General features: G+C 31.0%; 2 protein-coding genes across 2 annotated transcripts in view; one reads left to right on the forward strand and one right to left on the reverse strand.

Annotated features, from left to right (window-relative positions):
• LOC143200961 (glutamate receptor ionotropic, kainate 2) overlaps window positions 1-17,250 on the forward strand; it is a 196,886-nt gene that overhangs the window by 71,166 nt on the left and 108,470 nt on the right. The window lies entirely within an intron of this gene.
• Window positions 13-8,150, reverse strand: LOC143200942 (protein takeout). Its single transcript, XM_076411743.1, has 5 exons — window positions 8,010-8,150; window positions 3,750-3,975; window positions 3,552-3,685; window positions 726-878; window positions 13-275 (listed from the first exon to the last, which is right to left on the reverse strand). Exons 1-5 carry the CDS (start codon window positions 8,071-8,073, stop codon window positions 124-126), a joined length of 729 nt encoding a protein of 242 aa, XP_076267858.1. The 5' UTR covers window positions 8,074-8,150; the 3' UTR covers window positions 13-123.

Here is a 17,250-nt window from a genome sequence, read left to right on the forward strand (position 1 = left end):
AAAAACAAAACATTTAAAAATCATATTTCATTATTTTAATACAAACAAACAATTTACATTTTTAAACAAGAAAATGAAATTAAGACTAATCAAAATTATTGAATATATTCTAAATATTTTCGTCTACATAATGAACAAATCTTTGAACGGTATATTTTGGAATACACCACGTGTTATGTCACGTGCTATTGATGTCAGCGTAGCCTTTATAGTTCCGCTAAATTCGCTAAGGAATTCTTGTGGGTGTTCATTCATGAACTTGTTGACATTGTCACCTAAATCAAAAGTTATATTTTTAATTCTAATATTGGTAATAATTTAGTATTAAATAAAAATTTATAGTCAGATATGTGGATACAAAATAATTGTTATTGAAACGTGAATACAATACTGGAAGAAAATTGTAATCAAAATAAATCTCATCTTAAATCATCCTAAAACTCGTACAATAATGATGACCTTTTATCTTTCGACTACTATTACATTTTCAGCTGACATTGAAAGTTAGCTGAGTCATTGAAAGCTGAACAAAACAATGCATATATTATCTATTTAGGAGAAACCATATATCTAATGTTAATTTCGCTATAATTTTTACAAAATGTGTCTTATAATTTTCACCATTTTTGAGTCTAATCATATATATCACGGCGTGGCTTATTCTATAGCACCTGCATTGCATTGCTTTTTTAGTAACGTATACTGAAAAAATACAAGTCCCATACCTAATTGTTTATTTCCATTAAAAAGGTTCTCAAAATTATAGTGTGCTTTCTCTATTTTAAATTCCATTACGTCATCTGGTTCTACCATACTATATTCAACACCATTCTTATCCTCTAATCTGTATTTAAAAGTGTATTCCAAATCTCCATTTTCTACAAGCAAAGGTAATAATTTATTAAATTCTGAACTGGTTATTTACTGATCATTCTAACATCCGTTTAACCCTAAATGAATCTAAAATAACAAAATCCTGCTAGATTGATCAATAGATCCGCTAGTATATATTTACGGAATATATACTAGGTATATATTTCGCGAAATTTGACTAATTATTATCCTAAACAAATTATAGCTTTTCGCTGCAAATTTATTCATTAAACTAGATTACTAAGAATCAAAACTACAGAAAACAATCAACTCAAATGAGAGTCGCTAAAAGTTAAAAATAACTATATTCACAAATACCTAGTGTAAAACCTGTAAAAAAAACAAATACCTGTAAAATGGTTACAAATCTGACCATTTTTGCTTTAAAAGGTAGTCAATAAGTTCAAGAATAATAAGAACGTACCAATTAAACATTTTGATAAAGTCGTCAAATATAAATGAGAGGCTTAATTTTCAATTAGACAATATATTGCCGAAATAGTCTGCAGAATTGTAAAAATTGTATATTTTAAATTGGACCCATGAGGACGCATATTCCTGAATTTCAACATGGTACAATAAATACTTTTTCCGAAAATCTGCCATAGTGGCTGTAGGAAAAGCAACCTACAAAAAAAGGAACAGAACCAATCACTGGAGAATTAATTTGAATTAAGCTAAATTTGTCTACATTATTCTTACATATAGGAGAAATCCATGTATCCCTATTAGAATAAATAATATCCAAGTTTCATATGCCAACACAGTGAAATATTTAAAAAGGATTTAGGCAGCAAAGCTGCACTGAAGAAATTATGTAGAGAAGAAGAAAGAAGAACTGGATATTATATTCAGAGGAATGTATCGACTATTCGGATGAAATTCTAACAAAACGACTCAAGAAGATTATTCTTTTTGAACTATGTTAGTGTACAAGTTAATATTAGTGTAAACGAATTGGTGGAATCCAAGTTGAGGCATTTAGTACTGTCCAATATCACTATTTGAGGAAGTATTAGTTCAGAATGCAATTGTTAGTAATATCGGTGAGATATTATTTAATAAAATAAAATAAAATCCCTCCTTGATTGGGATGATGTCGATCCGATTTCGGATAACAATGACAAAAAAAATCTAAATATTAAAACCTTGAAATACATTAAGATGTTTTCAAATACATCATTTCTTGGTGAAAAATATCATAATGTGACTATAACAGGCCAATTGAAATCTCTGGCCTACCACAGTAAAACACAATTTTTTGGCAAAATTATTTTTTTTATTCCACATAATTCCCTTTAAGCGTGATACACTGATTATAGCGACCCTCGCTATTTCCATACAATTTTTGTAGTACGATTTGTTCTTTGCTTCAAAATAGGCCTTAGTTCGGCGATTACCTCTTCATTCGACGAAAATTTCTTCCCAACGAGCACTCTCTTGGGATCTGAGAACAGGAAGCAATTCGAAGCCCAATTCATGGATTTTTGCCATCGTTTTCACTGACTTGTGACACGGTGCGTTATTTTGGTGAAGAAACATTTCTGTTTCTGCAAATGCGTCCATGTTTCGGCGATTTCGTCCTTCAAACGGTCCAATAACGCTATGTAATAGTGGCTATTGATGGTCCTTCCTTTTTCAAGGTAGTCAATGAAAATTATTCAATGCGCATCCCAAAATACAGGCGCCATAAACTTGCCAGCTGACCGTTGCGTTTTCCCACGCTTTGGAGTGGGTTCATCGTGTGCAGTCTACTCGGATGACTGTCGATCGGACTTTGGAATGAAATGATTGAGCTTTCATCCTATGTCACATATCGACGCAAAAACTCGGGTTTAATATGCTTGATCATCTTCAAATATCGCTCCGAATCATCAACTCGTCGTTGTTTTTGGTCAAAAGTGAGCTCGCACGGCATCCACTTTGCACAGAGCTTTCTCATACCCATTTATTCGTGAATGATATGATGTACACGTTCAGTTGATATCTTTAGAATGTCTGCTATTTCATTCGGTTTCAATTTATGGTCACCAAAATCATTTTGTGGATTTTTTAATATTTTCGTCGGTAACAACCTCTTTTGGGGTGTTCACTGCGTTCACCGTCTTCGGCTCTCATTTCAGCACGTCTAAACTTAGCACTCCAATCCATGATGTTTTTTTTTTCTGGAGAAGTATCTGGAAACTCGGCATCAAGCCAAGTTTTTGCTTCAACTGTATTTTTCCCTTCAAAAACAATATTTTATCAACACGCGAAATTCCTTTTTATCAATTTTTTTTACAATAACAAAAGTTGTTTCACTCAGAATACTATAATTCACAAACTAATGATCCTACAACTGAAAAATATATGTATTTAATTCTAGTAGCGCCATCTATGTGTCAGGCCGCGAACATTTCAATTGACCTGTTACATTCCAATATGTTGCTCGTTACTAAACTATAAATAATAGTATGTTAACTTTTTTTAGAAGTTAACCATAACTACATCAGAAATCAAGTAAATTTCTACATCATCTTTTAAACCATAATTTCTTACATTATGAGGAAGTAATATATACTGAATTTCAAAAGTTCTCTACTACTTTTTTGGAGAAGCTTCACTAAGCATCTGCGGAAAGTCAGTGAGAATATATTCGAGATCTGAATATTATTATTACTGAATATATTTAAACTTACCTAATTCAACAACGCATTTGCCATTTCCTTTTATCGGCAATATCAATACTTTGCCATCGACGTCGTATTGCGATCTAATTTCTAGTTTGTCCGCATGAATTGTCACATATATCGTACGTTTGTCAAAGTCAACTCTAAAATTGATATAAATGATCACATTGTGATGATTATAAATTATAAAACAACCGTAAAGCTAACCTAAAATCAGTTAGTGTAACCGTGTCCAGACCATGAACCTCCAGATTGTTAAATTTCATTCTGAGGTTTCCTGTATCCGTAAGGATTTCTGGAAATGATAAAGGTAACATGTTGGGAATCTTTAGCTCTTCATTGCCTTTTAGCAGTTCGGGCAATGCGGCGTTTCCATTGGCTATGGCACATTTCACCAAATCAGGCCCAGTGTGACACATTTTCAAATACGAAGCTGAAAATAGAGATTATAGGTATTAGATGTTTAAATATACTTTGAATATTCGTCCCTTTAAAAATGCATTTATTGAGAAAATAATTTTTCCTCAGTTCTACCATACATATAGTCTAAAGTTTTTTTTATACATACGTCATCAAGATGTTTAATGTAGTGCCTGACGAAATATCTAAATTTGTTTTAGAATCAGACAATATATTCCTGCACATTTTATTTTAGTTAAAAAAAGACACAATGCTGTCTGATTACTTCGAACATGTAAACGAATGAGCCTGTCAAAGTTATCCGGTTTTCAGACGTATGCAAAATTTTTGAAAGCAATACCGATAAGGGGTTATAACTCTAACCTATAAACTATTGGGACTGTATAATTAACTGTAGTTTTTAGATGTACTGTAATTTTAGATGTTAAAATAAATTACATTTGACAACGTATTTGGTCAATTATTTTATTTAGATTACAATTTTGTTGTATGTCAAAGTCAAACTGAACTAAAACTCAGAGTTGGTGCGGCAACATTGCGACGTTTTGACGTCACAAATTTAAATTACGTATGTACAAAATAAGTTTGAACAGACTATAGTGATTCGGTATCAAAAGAACGATATTGGTATGACATTTATTCAATGATCGATATATTGTCCGGCTGTTTTGAAACAATACGTTGTTCAATTCACGTAGGAAAATATATGCAGTAATAGTCTGATTCAGTTGCACCAGCTCATAATACACTGTTGCTGCACCTTGCTGGTCCTACCATATGCTAAGCAAATATATTTTATATATTTTATAACCTTAGATATTCCGCTTCGATGCCGATGTAGAAGTCTTTAGTGGGCTGAATCATAACTTATTGTGCTTAAAATTGTGACAATAAATTCACTTTTCATCGGCATTTACAAAATTCCTCCGAGAATGTTTCTTTCTTTGTCTGGCAATGAACTTAACCACAATGTCGGAACGGTTCGAAATGTTATTTGTAATCAATTCGCATGTAGACATCTTTAAATAGTTGATTCATCAATTTACGATAGTTCTTTGAAGGAATGAGTCGGATTTTTGTCTAATAAATTACGCATTCATTGTCTTCGTTTAAGTTCTTCCAGGCCGATCTTTGTCACTGATATAAAAATCAACTCTTGATTATTGGGATCAAAACCGAAAATTTGTGGTTGTGAATTTTATGTAGGATGTGTATTAATGTAGGATTATTGTTACAAACATTCTTAGAAGCTATTCATATAGCCCTACAATCAAATGACGTTAAATTATTATATAATTAGCACACCACACCATCCTGTCTTGCAACAACTTTAAAAATATAAATGCTTAAACCCTATATGCCGTCAAAATTGAGTCCTTCCGTATATGAAAAAATTTTATTTTTTAGATTTACTCCAGTATTTTATTCCATAACTCTTTAATTTTAGATATATATGTTGAGTATAACTGGATAATTATTTCACTGAAATATGTAATTATAATAATACGAAGCTATATGTCATCTGTCTTCTTATTAACATCTTACGTTCTGCCACTGAATTACATCCCTGAAAGAAATTTGTTTACTTCAATATATTATTCTCTAGTTATACTGATATACATTATAAATTAGAGAATGAAATAAAAGAGACATTGTACTGGCCATTAGAGATAAAGATAATACTTTTATAATATATTAACACATAAAATTATCTGAGAACTATCGCATGAAACTCTGGAATTAACTGGGATAATTAAAAATCAAAATAAATATATACAGAGTGACCTAGAAAAAGATTCAGTTTTCAAACCATATTAACTTCAACATATAATAAGGGTTAAGTAAAGACATGTTGTGTATTTTACATTTCATGTGATATTTTTGAGTAAAATACCTAAAATTATACATAAAATTTAAAAGAAAAACTTAATGGGTTTCAAAGAAGAAAATGGACAGCTAAAATGAGACGTCAAGGTTGCTAACGAAATCAATAAGATTGTCGACCAGTGAACATCCCTCTGCTCTGAGTGTGCTATAGCACCCTGATATGAAATTGCACACTTATGAAACTTAATTAGCGTGAAAATTAAAATTAGGAAACTTCGAATTGATTAAAATAAATTACCGTGTCACTCAAGGTATCATCTGTTTCACTGACTGAAATAACATTTCAGTTTTTTTTCAAGAAAAAGGTAATTTTTATGTAATTGGTATACCTTTAGTAAAAAATTGTCGGTTTTGAGAAATTTATTGCATTTACTTTCCATCTGATAGGACTTAGAATCGCTTTACTCATTGAGAATTACAGTTGGACTGCACAAAATTGGACAGGATTCATAATACGGTTTAGGTCTAATCTTTCCAATGAGCCCCGATTTAACTCTAGTAAAATTATCTTTATGGGATAACTTTAAATGCAGTATGCAAAAGAAACATTTAAGAATGTTTATCAAAGATTTCAAGCCGATTTGGGGTGTTGAGACCACCAAAAACGTCATAATAAAGATTTGTTTTATCAAAGAGAAAGAAATATTACCCATTAATAGCCCACAAATGGGTCTATAGTAGAGCCTTACTGTTTTGGACCAGATATCTCAATATCTATGTTTCCATAAATTAAAACACTTGGTATTTAGCTACAAATATATCAGGAATATACGATTCAGGAGGTTCGGAATTTCTTTTACCAACCCGTAAATATATCTAGGACCATTCCTTTTATAACATCTTTATTAGATACGCTTAGTACAAGTTACTAATTTTCCTATGTACTTGGATTAATTAACATGCAAGACGAGTGTGAGAAAATACATCAGTATATATTCCTCAATTATAAAACTATAATTATTTATTAATTATTAACTTATAGCTATAGTTTACACTAAATGTATACACTTTATATAAGTTCGTATGGTTTTGTTCGTTTCAATCTCCTGACCCCCTGCGCGCTGTCCAGCAGTTGTATTGCTTCCATGTTAGTATGATTTAGTAACCTTGTTTTGTGTTTCAAGGCGAAATCTTGGATAACTTCGCAAATCCATTTGATTTGCAGTTCATCGTGCAGTTCTTTATTAGTTACTTAGCGATAGGCATTGGTAATCAATCGAAGAACCTTGTTTTGACAGCGTTGTATGACTAGTTGATTTGAATTTTTAGTGCAACCCCATATTTGCACCCCATAGGTCCAAATTGACTTTATAATTGTATTATAGATCAACCCCTTTGATTTTAGATCAAGTTGAGAGTATCTTCCAACTAACCAGCCGCAGTTACTCTGTGCACTTGATCGATTGTTGAATGGTGATTTCGAAAACCAAACTGGAAATCTGGTATTGTTACGAAATGTTTAACACGTTTAAATATCAGTTTCTCAAATAGCTTTGAATCTATGACCATAAGAGAAAATTGTTGTAACAAAGACCACCCTTCCTCTGGTTAAAAGAGATTTGGTAACAAAGTAACTAAGAAAGTCGAATCAGGCAATTCACTGAATACTAGCAGATATCTGGAGAGCCTTATATATATTGAAAAAGTTATAGTATTTTTGAAGGTACTAAATCATTTATATATTTATTTATTTGTTTATATAATTATTTAGCAAGGTCAACAGGTATTATCTGTCTCTCTCTATTACTTGAATAAAACTATAGCAAAACTTTTAATATTTTTTAAAAAATTGAAAATGTAAAAAAATGGTTATAAAATTATCGTTAATTCTGAAATTTGACGAAAATAATGTTTTTTTTTCCTTAAATTAAAATACCCCCTTAAGAGATTTAATTCATTGAGATGGTTACCAAATGTATTAAAAAATTGTGATGATAAATACAATTACACCGATGGACAAAACACCACATCTATTGATGTTTCTTTTATATCAACATTTTCTATATAGTTTCTGATTACAAATAAATTATTTTCAAATAATTCGAAATTAAGGAGATAAAAAAGCCAAGTAAATTAAAGCAAGTAAGCGTCAAGTTAACTGATTATTATTGTTCATACGACCGAGAGAATCCGAAAAATTCAAATGTGATAATAACTTACGTATGGCCCCTATAACAGGGTTCGTGATGCGTAAGAACAACAAAAACGACACGGCTTTAAACATCGCGAATTAGTAGGTAATTTTAATTTATTGCTGCTGTTTTTCGTAAAACGTTTCTGTGAAACTAAAACTATTTTCCATGTCATCCGTATTTATATGTTGTTTTTCCTCTTACATAAAAAACCGAAACCTGAATAATTAGTGAGAAAATTCGAAAACCTACTTAGTCCTTAGCAATCGATAACAGCGGTAATCACTGCAGTCGTTCGCTACAGTATTTTTATTAGTTCGTTTTATACTTGTTTCAAATAACAGTTATTTGTCTTATTTTTTGTTCAATTATATTCGAAAATAATACACATTAGTTATTTACAAGTTAATTTCGATCGAATTCGCTAAAAAAGGAAATTGTGTTTCGGTAAATAAAGCAAATTTAAATTATTGAAAAGTTTTGATTGCGTTTTTGTTTGTTTTCATAATTGTCAAATTGCTCTATACTGAGTTCGCAAACCTAGGTTGAGCTTTTTTTACAGTAGGACTAAAAATCGATGCCATTTTAATATCCCTTTGTTTCATGGCAATATAACAAATTTCAATAAAATAAAAAATTATATGCCCATTAGTCCAATGGTAATTTTCAATTACATGTACATGTATTTTCAACATAAGATCATACGTAAATTTGTAACTTGTAACTTGTATTGTAAATTTGTGGATTAATTTGTAATACGAAAACAAACAGTTTATAGAAGAAATCAAAACAACCACTCTCACACTTTTTTCTCAAACAAATGAAGAACCTATTGCTAAAATCACTATATTAAACGATGAATTGCCTCATTAATTAACTATTAGCCAGAATGACTAAGAATGGAAAATTATTTGAATCTCCTAAACAACCTGGGAGAAAAATTTATAATTGGAGGTAATTTTAATGCTAAAAATACTAGATGGGGATCCAGAATGACAACAACCAAAGGCAATAAACTGCATAAAGCAGCTGCTAACTATGATGTAGTTACATGTCAACTGGAAAACCAACTTAATGGCCAACTGATCAAGAGAAAACCCCAGACCTGTTAGATTTCTTCATAGTAAGAAACACAACATCCAACTATATAAAGGTCGAAGAAAATTTTGAGCTAAGTTCAGATCATACGCCAGTGATTCTGACGTTGCGCGAAAATATAATAAGACAAGAAAGAAACCCAACGTTAACAAACAGGAGAACAGACTGGGAAGGATTTGCTGAAGAACTGAACAAACGAGTTCAACATTGTTATAAATGTTTGTTCATAAAATGTTTTGTTCGACAGACATATTCGACATAAATAAGTGACTCTATTCATCACATGGTCTAGGAGAAAAATATATAGAATTTGCGTTTAAAAGTTGGAATTTACTCTTGATAACATTACCTCTCTTGCACAGGTACCATCTTACAGAACCATAAGCCCCTACAGCTTGACCGACTGAACTACTTGAACTCCGGAGACTACTCTAACTGGATCCTGTTGAGAGTTACAAAAGCGAGCAATCCTGTGTTTGTCAATACATTAATTTTTTTCATTAATTCTCTGATCATATAGCTCTGCAGTGCAAAACATATCACGCAAAATACCAGAAGCCTCATCATCTGTATCAGTGAATATAGAGCTGGTATCACATCAGATTGTTGAAGAAATGTGTATCACATTAAATATATTGTCTATACACATTGACTATAACTCAAAATAATTTTTTCACCATAATATTATCAATTAGGATTATGATTGAAGGTCATGGGCATCAATAGTCGATACTTTGATTGAAACAAAATAATTTTCCGATCATAAACAACATCCAAAGCTATAAACATACAATTTAATTATCTGTATGACAACATGGTAAGCATAATTTGCTTCACCTTGAATATATAAATAAATGCATGTACAGAGTAAACTCATTAAACCTTAATGATAGGGTACCTAATTTTTTAAGTATTAGTAGTATGGTTGTAACGTTAAAAAAATGAATTTAACGATAAAAATGTATATTAAAAATCATTACCTAATTTTTAATATTACATATTTTCATAACATCAATTATCTGCCACTTAATTTGCTATAACTTTTTTATTACGGTCATTATAATAATATCTTCCTGATTAGCTTGATGTGTTTCGAGTTCATGGCTGGTTTCTGTGTAAATATTTTTAGGAATAAAATCACATTATTTGCTGTCCAATTTTATTTCTGCTGTAGTTTGAAAATAAATAAATGAAACCTGTTTGGAAGCTCATTAAATAGAGTAAGTAATATTATTCAGACCAGCAGACTTACAATATTGATGGATGGAATAAAGAAATCTCAAATTGAAATATCAAATATAAAGTTGAAGTGGTACTATTTTCCTACATATATGATCTAATAATAACTGATGGACCTACAGAAAATCCTACAAAGACTAAATATAACAAAAATAGAATAAAAGGAAAGTCATGGTGATGGGAGCCAGATTTTGAGCTGAGCTACAATGCCGATCAGGATGAAAAGTTGCGAAATGTAAAAATATCTCAATATTGATTCAGTAGAAAAGTACATATAAAGGAGACAAAAGACAAATTGACACAAGAGAGGTAAAGGGCGTCTATTAAGCAAGTACAGAAAGGAGAAAGACCAGAAAGTGACCTAACTGAACTAACGATGAATATATCAGAGATATATTGCAATTGAGTAATTTTTTTGTTAGAAAAGACATTTTTTTAAAGTTTAAAGTATTAGGTTTTTACTAGCTGTTGCCGGCTAACCTAGAGTTTGGCTTTACAATAACTTAAAACTAGGTAGACTAGACTAGATATATGTAGGAGGACACACCAGCCCTCCTAGTGTAATAATGTCTATGTATTAACACTGTTGTTTTTTCTATTAAATGCACTTCACTATAGTACAAAGAGACTAGACAAAATCAAATGGTTTGAATCTTTTGAGTCTGTCTCCTACTCTGGTGTTACTCAAGAGTTGTATTACTTCGATATTGACATGATAATAGAGTCTGTCCTCATGTCCCCTTGCAGTTCTCTTCATTTCCTGAGTAACAGCCGGTATCTGAAGGTCCCCATATAACTAATCAGTTCCATTGTATCTGGGTTCAAACCAATACATTTTCCAATTATTTAAGTAATCAGTATAAGTAGTTAGTCCTATAGTATCTGGGTGCAACTACAATACTTCTTAGGACTTTATTATGGAAAATTTATTATGGCAATATATTATATACTGATAATTGCAAGTTTATTTCAATTAACCAATACATTTTCCTATTATTTAATTTAGATTCTTTCTTTCTCATTTTTGCATGTTCCTTCCAGCGAAGCTTTCATCAAGATTCATTACGAGATACTTAACATTGTTGTTATATGGAATGATAGGTTTAATTATTGTTATTGATGCTTGTGCGGTCTAACTCTACGTTAACTGCTTATGCACAGATTTTTGGTTAAATTTGGGTTTAATTATTTATATTGTCTCCTATCTGTTGTAATTTTTATGTGGCTTCTTCGCTATTGTCTCCGACAGCAAGAATCGCAATATCATCAGTAAATGTAGCCATCGTGATTTGTGGTACATTTGTGGTGTATAGAGCAGGTAAAGGTTTAGTTTGGTTTGGAAGTGTATTTGGGCACTTCTTTGTAGCACACCTACGTTAGCACTTTTTCTTTTGTTGTAGAGTAGGCTTCCTTTTGTTTAACTTAGTAGAATCTGGCTGTAGGTGTAAGACTTCAATAGTTCAGTTTGTTGTTTCGGCAATATTTTTTGTTCAACAGTTTAAGTATGTTTTTAGAAAATACATGATTCAGATAGATGCATAAATTAATGCCGACTTTCGACAATTCGATTGAATTTTTTTCATTAAGTAACAATATACAATAATAACTCATAGAATAGGCAGTAATAGAAATGGAGTAAAATAAGATACAGTGTATTAGGGTAGGTGCTAACTAAAATGAAATTAAGACAAAATGAATATCAAGCAAAGGTAGGGAAATAAAAAATAAAGTCTATGAAGATATTAGGCGTAAAATTCAAGACGTAAATATCATAATACAATGAATAATAATAATAGTTTTGTTTAATCCCCAATAATTTCGACCAAAATAAGTAAAGGCAGTGAATTTTAATAATTTATATTTTCGTATATAGACGGCAAGAACAACAAAAACGTTTAATTTGCTAAGAAACTATTTTATTCGAAGATACAGGCAATTTTGTCGATCTAATTCTATTTCATTATAAACAAAACCCTTATATTTTAAACACATAACTACTCACACCATGTGACCTCCAATTTTTTAGAATATGCAGGGACATAGCTATCGCTTTATATAGCGCTTCCCTCTGAATGAAGAAATAAGATAGCTCGAAAAAAGAAATATACATACTATGTCCTCTAGACAGGTCACAGTTATAGCAAAATTCTTTGTGAGTATCTATTGTTCCGTTCTCCGACAGTTTACCTCTAATTATTTTTTGAATTATTATATTTTTACCCAAGTTTTGGTGTCTCTTATTGCCAATAGTATACAGCTGAGCAACAAAGCTTTAGCATTATGAAGAACTATCTCTCTACCTTGGTAGAGAAAATGGATGACAAAAACCTTTATGTATACATAAGTGTTGCCTATAGTCGTGGACTAGTCTTCTCAATATTTATGGCTAACTAACAATACGCATGCATATATTTTGTTTTGTTTTACTTTAAAAGGCTTAATTTTGACCACGTCACTATTAGCGCCCAAATATAGTAAAAATCTTATAATTTTATAGGGTCAAAGGTTAAAACCTGTCGAATTAGTAATGGTAGATTGTATAACAGTTTATATTTTTATATTGGTAGTACGTATTTTCACCAATAGATATTAGCTGATTAAAATACATGCAAACATTTAAAATTTGCAGTATTTACCTTCTTCTAACTTCAATAAACAATTTTTTAATCTTGAGGAATTTATGCTGCATTGATACTTGTAATTTATTATAAGGATTTACTTTTCGAAATTTACTGAACTTTAGAATTCTAGAATAAATAGCCTTTAATAAAAGAATATTTGTAAAAGTTTGTTGCATCTGTAGCATTAAATTGTGCTCGTCAAAACGTTAAAATTAATTTTTAAATAATATCAATTAATAATTCCCCGTACTTTTCTACAGAATGTAACAAATTTCACCCAATTTATAATGTAAAATAAAATTAATTAATAATACTGCGACCGAGAAAGAGTTTTAAAATTTTCATTTCAACTTCAGATACAAACCCTCCTAAATGCCTGCAAAAGATGAGACGGATGAGGATAAAATATTAATTATTATATTGCTGTGAAACCGCATTCTTTCCCTTCAATTTATTATGGCCCAATTTCGAATTACAATTAAGAAAAATATTGAAAGAATGAAGAGAAACATCTGAAAATGACTGAAATTAATATCGAAAGGATTACTAACCTTTTTTTTGTGAATTACACGACACTCTGACAGACGACCTTTGTTTTTCATAGATGTTTCAGATACTTATCTTGTAGAGGCGTAAGAGTTTAGGCTTTCTGTCGCACCATCACAAAAAAATCCGCTTATCTACATGATACCATCCTTATTATTCGTCATGAAAAACCTGCTAAAAGTTCGTCTTCGTCTTCGTTCGTTCTAGGAGCTTGGATCCGTGAGTTTTTATATTTGAACCTTTAATAATTGAATTTGTTTATTTAGTCATCGAGTTTGTTAATATTATTAACTCTATTGATCGATTAGTAGTTAAAATTCGACCGCAATTTGTTAAATTAGTTATGTTCCTCTTCTAGAAACGCAATAGTCATTGCATATGTGAATTGAATTTGATCTGTTGCGGGGTATAGATTATTTTAATACATCTTACATTAAATATGAGTAGTACAATCATGGCAAATACATTTTTATAATTGTTGACTTAAAGTCCAATTTTCTAATATATACCCTCATTTGAGTCTAACAAATGAACGTTTTTAATAAATGAAATAGTTGAATATTAAAGGGATCAAGTAATCTATGTTGAAACGTGACATCAATGTTAATTTTTAATTTTTTCGGATTGAGAATAACGTATTTAAGTTAAGGCTGGATACACAAAGAAATTCAACATTTGAGTTCCATATTAATTAATATCGAAAACTCAGTGAAAACAATCGCTTTGTTTGCCGTATATCACGTATGACAACATTATGTGAGAAAGATCGTAGTGGAATTTCAGAGCAGCTTCACAAATGGTTGCGAAAACTCATATAATGCAAAAGAAGATTCTAAAAGTTTAGTGTTATTGGAACGTGATAGTTCATCATGAACAACAGCATCTGAAACTTATGCAAACTAGCCAATATGATTCAAGCAAGCGATTAAAAAAATTGGCCAGATTTAATCAATACGACGATGATATTTAGTGTCTAGATAAAATTTGAAAGTGGTTGGCTGTAGACTATGTTTGTTATTATCCTTTTTAATCCCTGCAACTATCTCAATGCTGCAAAACTGACTTCTGAGTGATTATCTATATATATTATAGTATATCTTACCAAAAGAGTGGAAAAAGTTCATTTAAATTCATCTCAATTAATTTGTCTTCAAAAACATGAAAATACTGAAATTACTCTTTCAGCACCTTAATAGTTGTCACTTAGTTTGGAGTTGGAACAGTGGATCTTCCCATATATTCTTCGGTAGAATTTAGTTTGCATGAATAACAATTTTGGGCGTGTCTGTTATGTATCAAAAGATGATTGGGAACGAAGCAGATCTAAATAATATACATCACTATATCATCGGCACATTTAATAGTTATCTTTGTTTGTTTCATTACTTCCACTGCACATTTTATACAACATATCATTTTATAAAATCATATTTTAATAATGTGCAACATATTAGAAGGCAGCTTTGGGTAAAATTTTCAAGGAAATAGGTTTTCGGAATTTTTTAATTTTCTAAGCAACAATATTTAAATGAAAAATATGTTTCCGTTTCTGCAAATGTAAAAACTTAATTTAAAACTGTATGAAACTGAAAAATGAAAATGTTTACATTATTTTATATGTTATTTGTTCATATTATTAGGTTGTGATTGTTAATTGGTTATTGATTGCCCAAACTCATCAAATACTTTTAGGAACTTATGGTGCAGGGTTTTTAATGGATATTTAATTTATTCCCCAATAATCCAAGGAAAATTTCCTAAATTGGGGAGAAAAATGTGCTGCTGAAAAATACAATGAAAATAGCAGTGTTAACAGGAAAGGAAAATATCCCAATTTTTATGTTTCAACTCAGTAGCAGTCACCATCTGTGTTATCTTCAAGACTACGTTGATCAAAATCCTGAATAGCAGGAGCTCGCCATTAGTGAAGTGATTTGTGAAGCACTGGATATTGTTTTAGAACTGGCACCAGTATTTTAGTTTGTGCAGTAGTTAGCTATTGAGCTTCTCTCTAATTACAATGATTGTAACAAAAGGATAACTGAAAAGAAGAAATTGCCAGATTAAAAGACTGAAAAGCACACTGAAATTACATTAGTCCTATAAAATATTTGGCACCTTAAAACGGTTGCTGATGATGACATCCACTACATAAAAAGGTAGACAGAACTGATGTAAATAATTACATAGAAAGCTTTCTTTCGCCAGTCTGCGCCTTCTGAACCGAACACAACAACAACTTGAATGCTAAATTGGTGAATACTAAGCAGGTTTCAGACCAGGTACATTTTGTCCAGAACAATTATTCATTTTAATTTTCAGAGAACAGAAACTTTATAATAAGAAAGGGGTTTGTCCATCTGTAGACTTCAAAAAGGCCTATGAATTTGTTTTATATTTATTTTACCTATTTTTCAAATTATGGAAAAACAAGGTTTGGATTAAAAAAGCCAATGCAATTATCAGACAAACGCTGACTGGTACAAAATTCAAGGTGAAGTTTACGGGGGTAATATCGGAATACGTCGAAATTAAAACAGAAATGAGGCAAGGTGATGGACTCTACCTATTACTTTTCAATTGCGTCTTCGTAGACAAAGTAATCCAAGAGTGGCGCAAAATAAATTCGGATATTAAAATTGGCCAGCTAATCAAATTAGGAAAACCTAAGGAATCAGGACATAATAACAAACAGAGATTTTAAAAGAAACAGCAGAAAAAATAGGTCCTCAAATTTCATTTCAGAAATTTATTTTATAAAATTATGAAAAATATTTTGATCGATATATATTGTACCAATAAATGTTTTTTTTTGAAGGTGAAAAATGATCACAATATATGGAAACACCTAATAGTATGACGTATGATTTTGTAATATAAATATATGTTATATTGGTAGAAATGTTGACGTATATCCGCGTAAAGTTAAGTAATAAATCATGCCCTATCACGATACACCATCTACATAGTAACGGCAGTAAGCTACGGCAGATTATATTCAAATAGTTCCTAGTGCGCGCCAGAAATCCGTTTATAACCGCAGACAATCCAACGAATATGATTTCCATCTATTTCTCTAATGGTCCATATATTCCGCGAGCTATATAATATTGGAATTTAGTGGAGTATAGCATACGGAAGGATATTTGTCAGGAACGTTATTAGGTACCTTTCCTTCCGCAACTTAACCGTCAGATGGCTCTGATATATTGTCTGCGCTTCGCGGGAGATGCAGTATATATCCGCGCTTCCAAAGACAAATAAACCCGAAACTGTATAGGTGGTATGGAGTTGAGACTGTGTCCCTGCTCGTTATGCGGTTTTATTTATGTACGGCGTGCAGTTCTATGCTTGCATTTGGGTGAAGTGGAACTCTTAACATAATAGCACAAGTTTTTCGTGGCGGAAGACTTATTTAGGACCCAAAACAAAGGTCGTGCTGAGTATTTAGGTGGTCCAATAAAGAATTAAATCGGAATTTAATTAATTAGTTTTTTCTTTAAGTTAAAAATGCATTTCTAATATTTTTTTATCATATACACACTCTATTTTATACATGTATAGACATTCGATTCGATAACGTGAAAATCAAATGAAAAATAATATTTCAATAATAAATCTATGTGTCAAATATGATATATACCGAAATTGCGACTAAGTACCACTCGTACTAATTTTCTTAATTAATTACATATTACATTAGATATGCTTAGTAAAATCTTAATTAACAAATTAATTTATTACTGCTGTTCTGTTGTACTTGCA

Source organism: Rhynchophorus ferrugineus, unplaced genomic scaffold (genome assembly GCF_030347505.1).
Source record: "Rhynchophorus ferrugineus isolate W39M unplaced genomic scaffold, kcgeb_rfMv2 rfM1, whole genome shotgun sequence".
In the NCBI taxonomy this organism is placed as follows: Eukaryota; Metazoa; Arthropoda; class Insecta; order Coleoptera; family Curculionidae; genus Rhynchophorus; species Rhynchophorus ferrugineus.

Coding starts and splice junctions, on each gene's coding strand:
- LOC143200942 (XM_076411743.1), bottom strand. CDS start 8,073: ATGTTTAAAGCCGTGTCGTTTTTGTTGTTCTTACGCATCACGAACCCT. Junction 879..3,551: donor CAAATGCGTTGTTGAATTAG/GTAAGTTTAAAT, acceptor CTTTGCTTGTAG/AAAATGGAGATTTGGAATAC. Junction 276..725: donor TAATGGAAATAAACAATTAG/GTATGGGACTTG, acceptor CTTTTGATTTAG/GTGACAATGTCAACAAGTTC.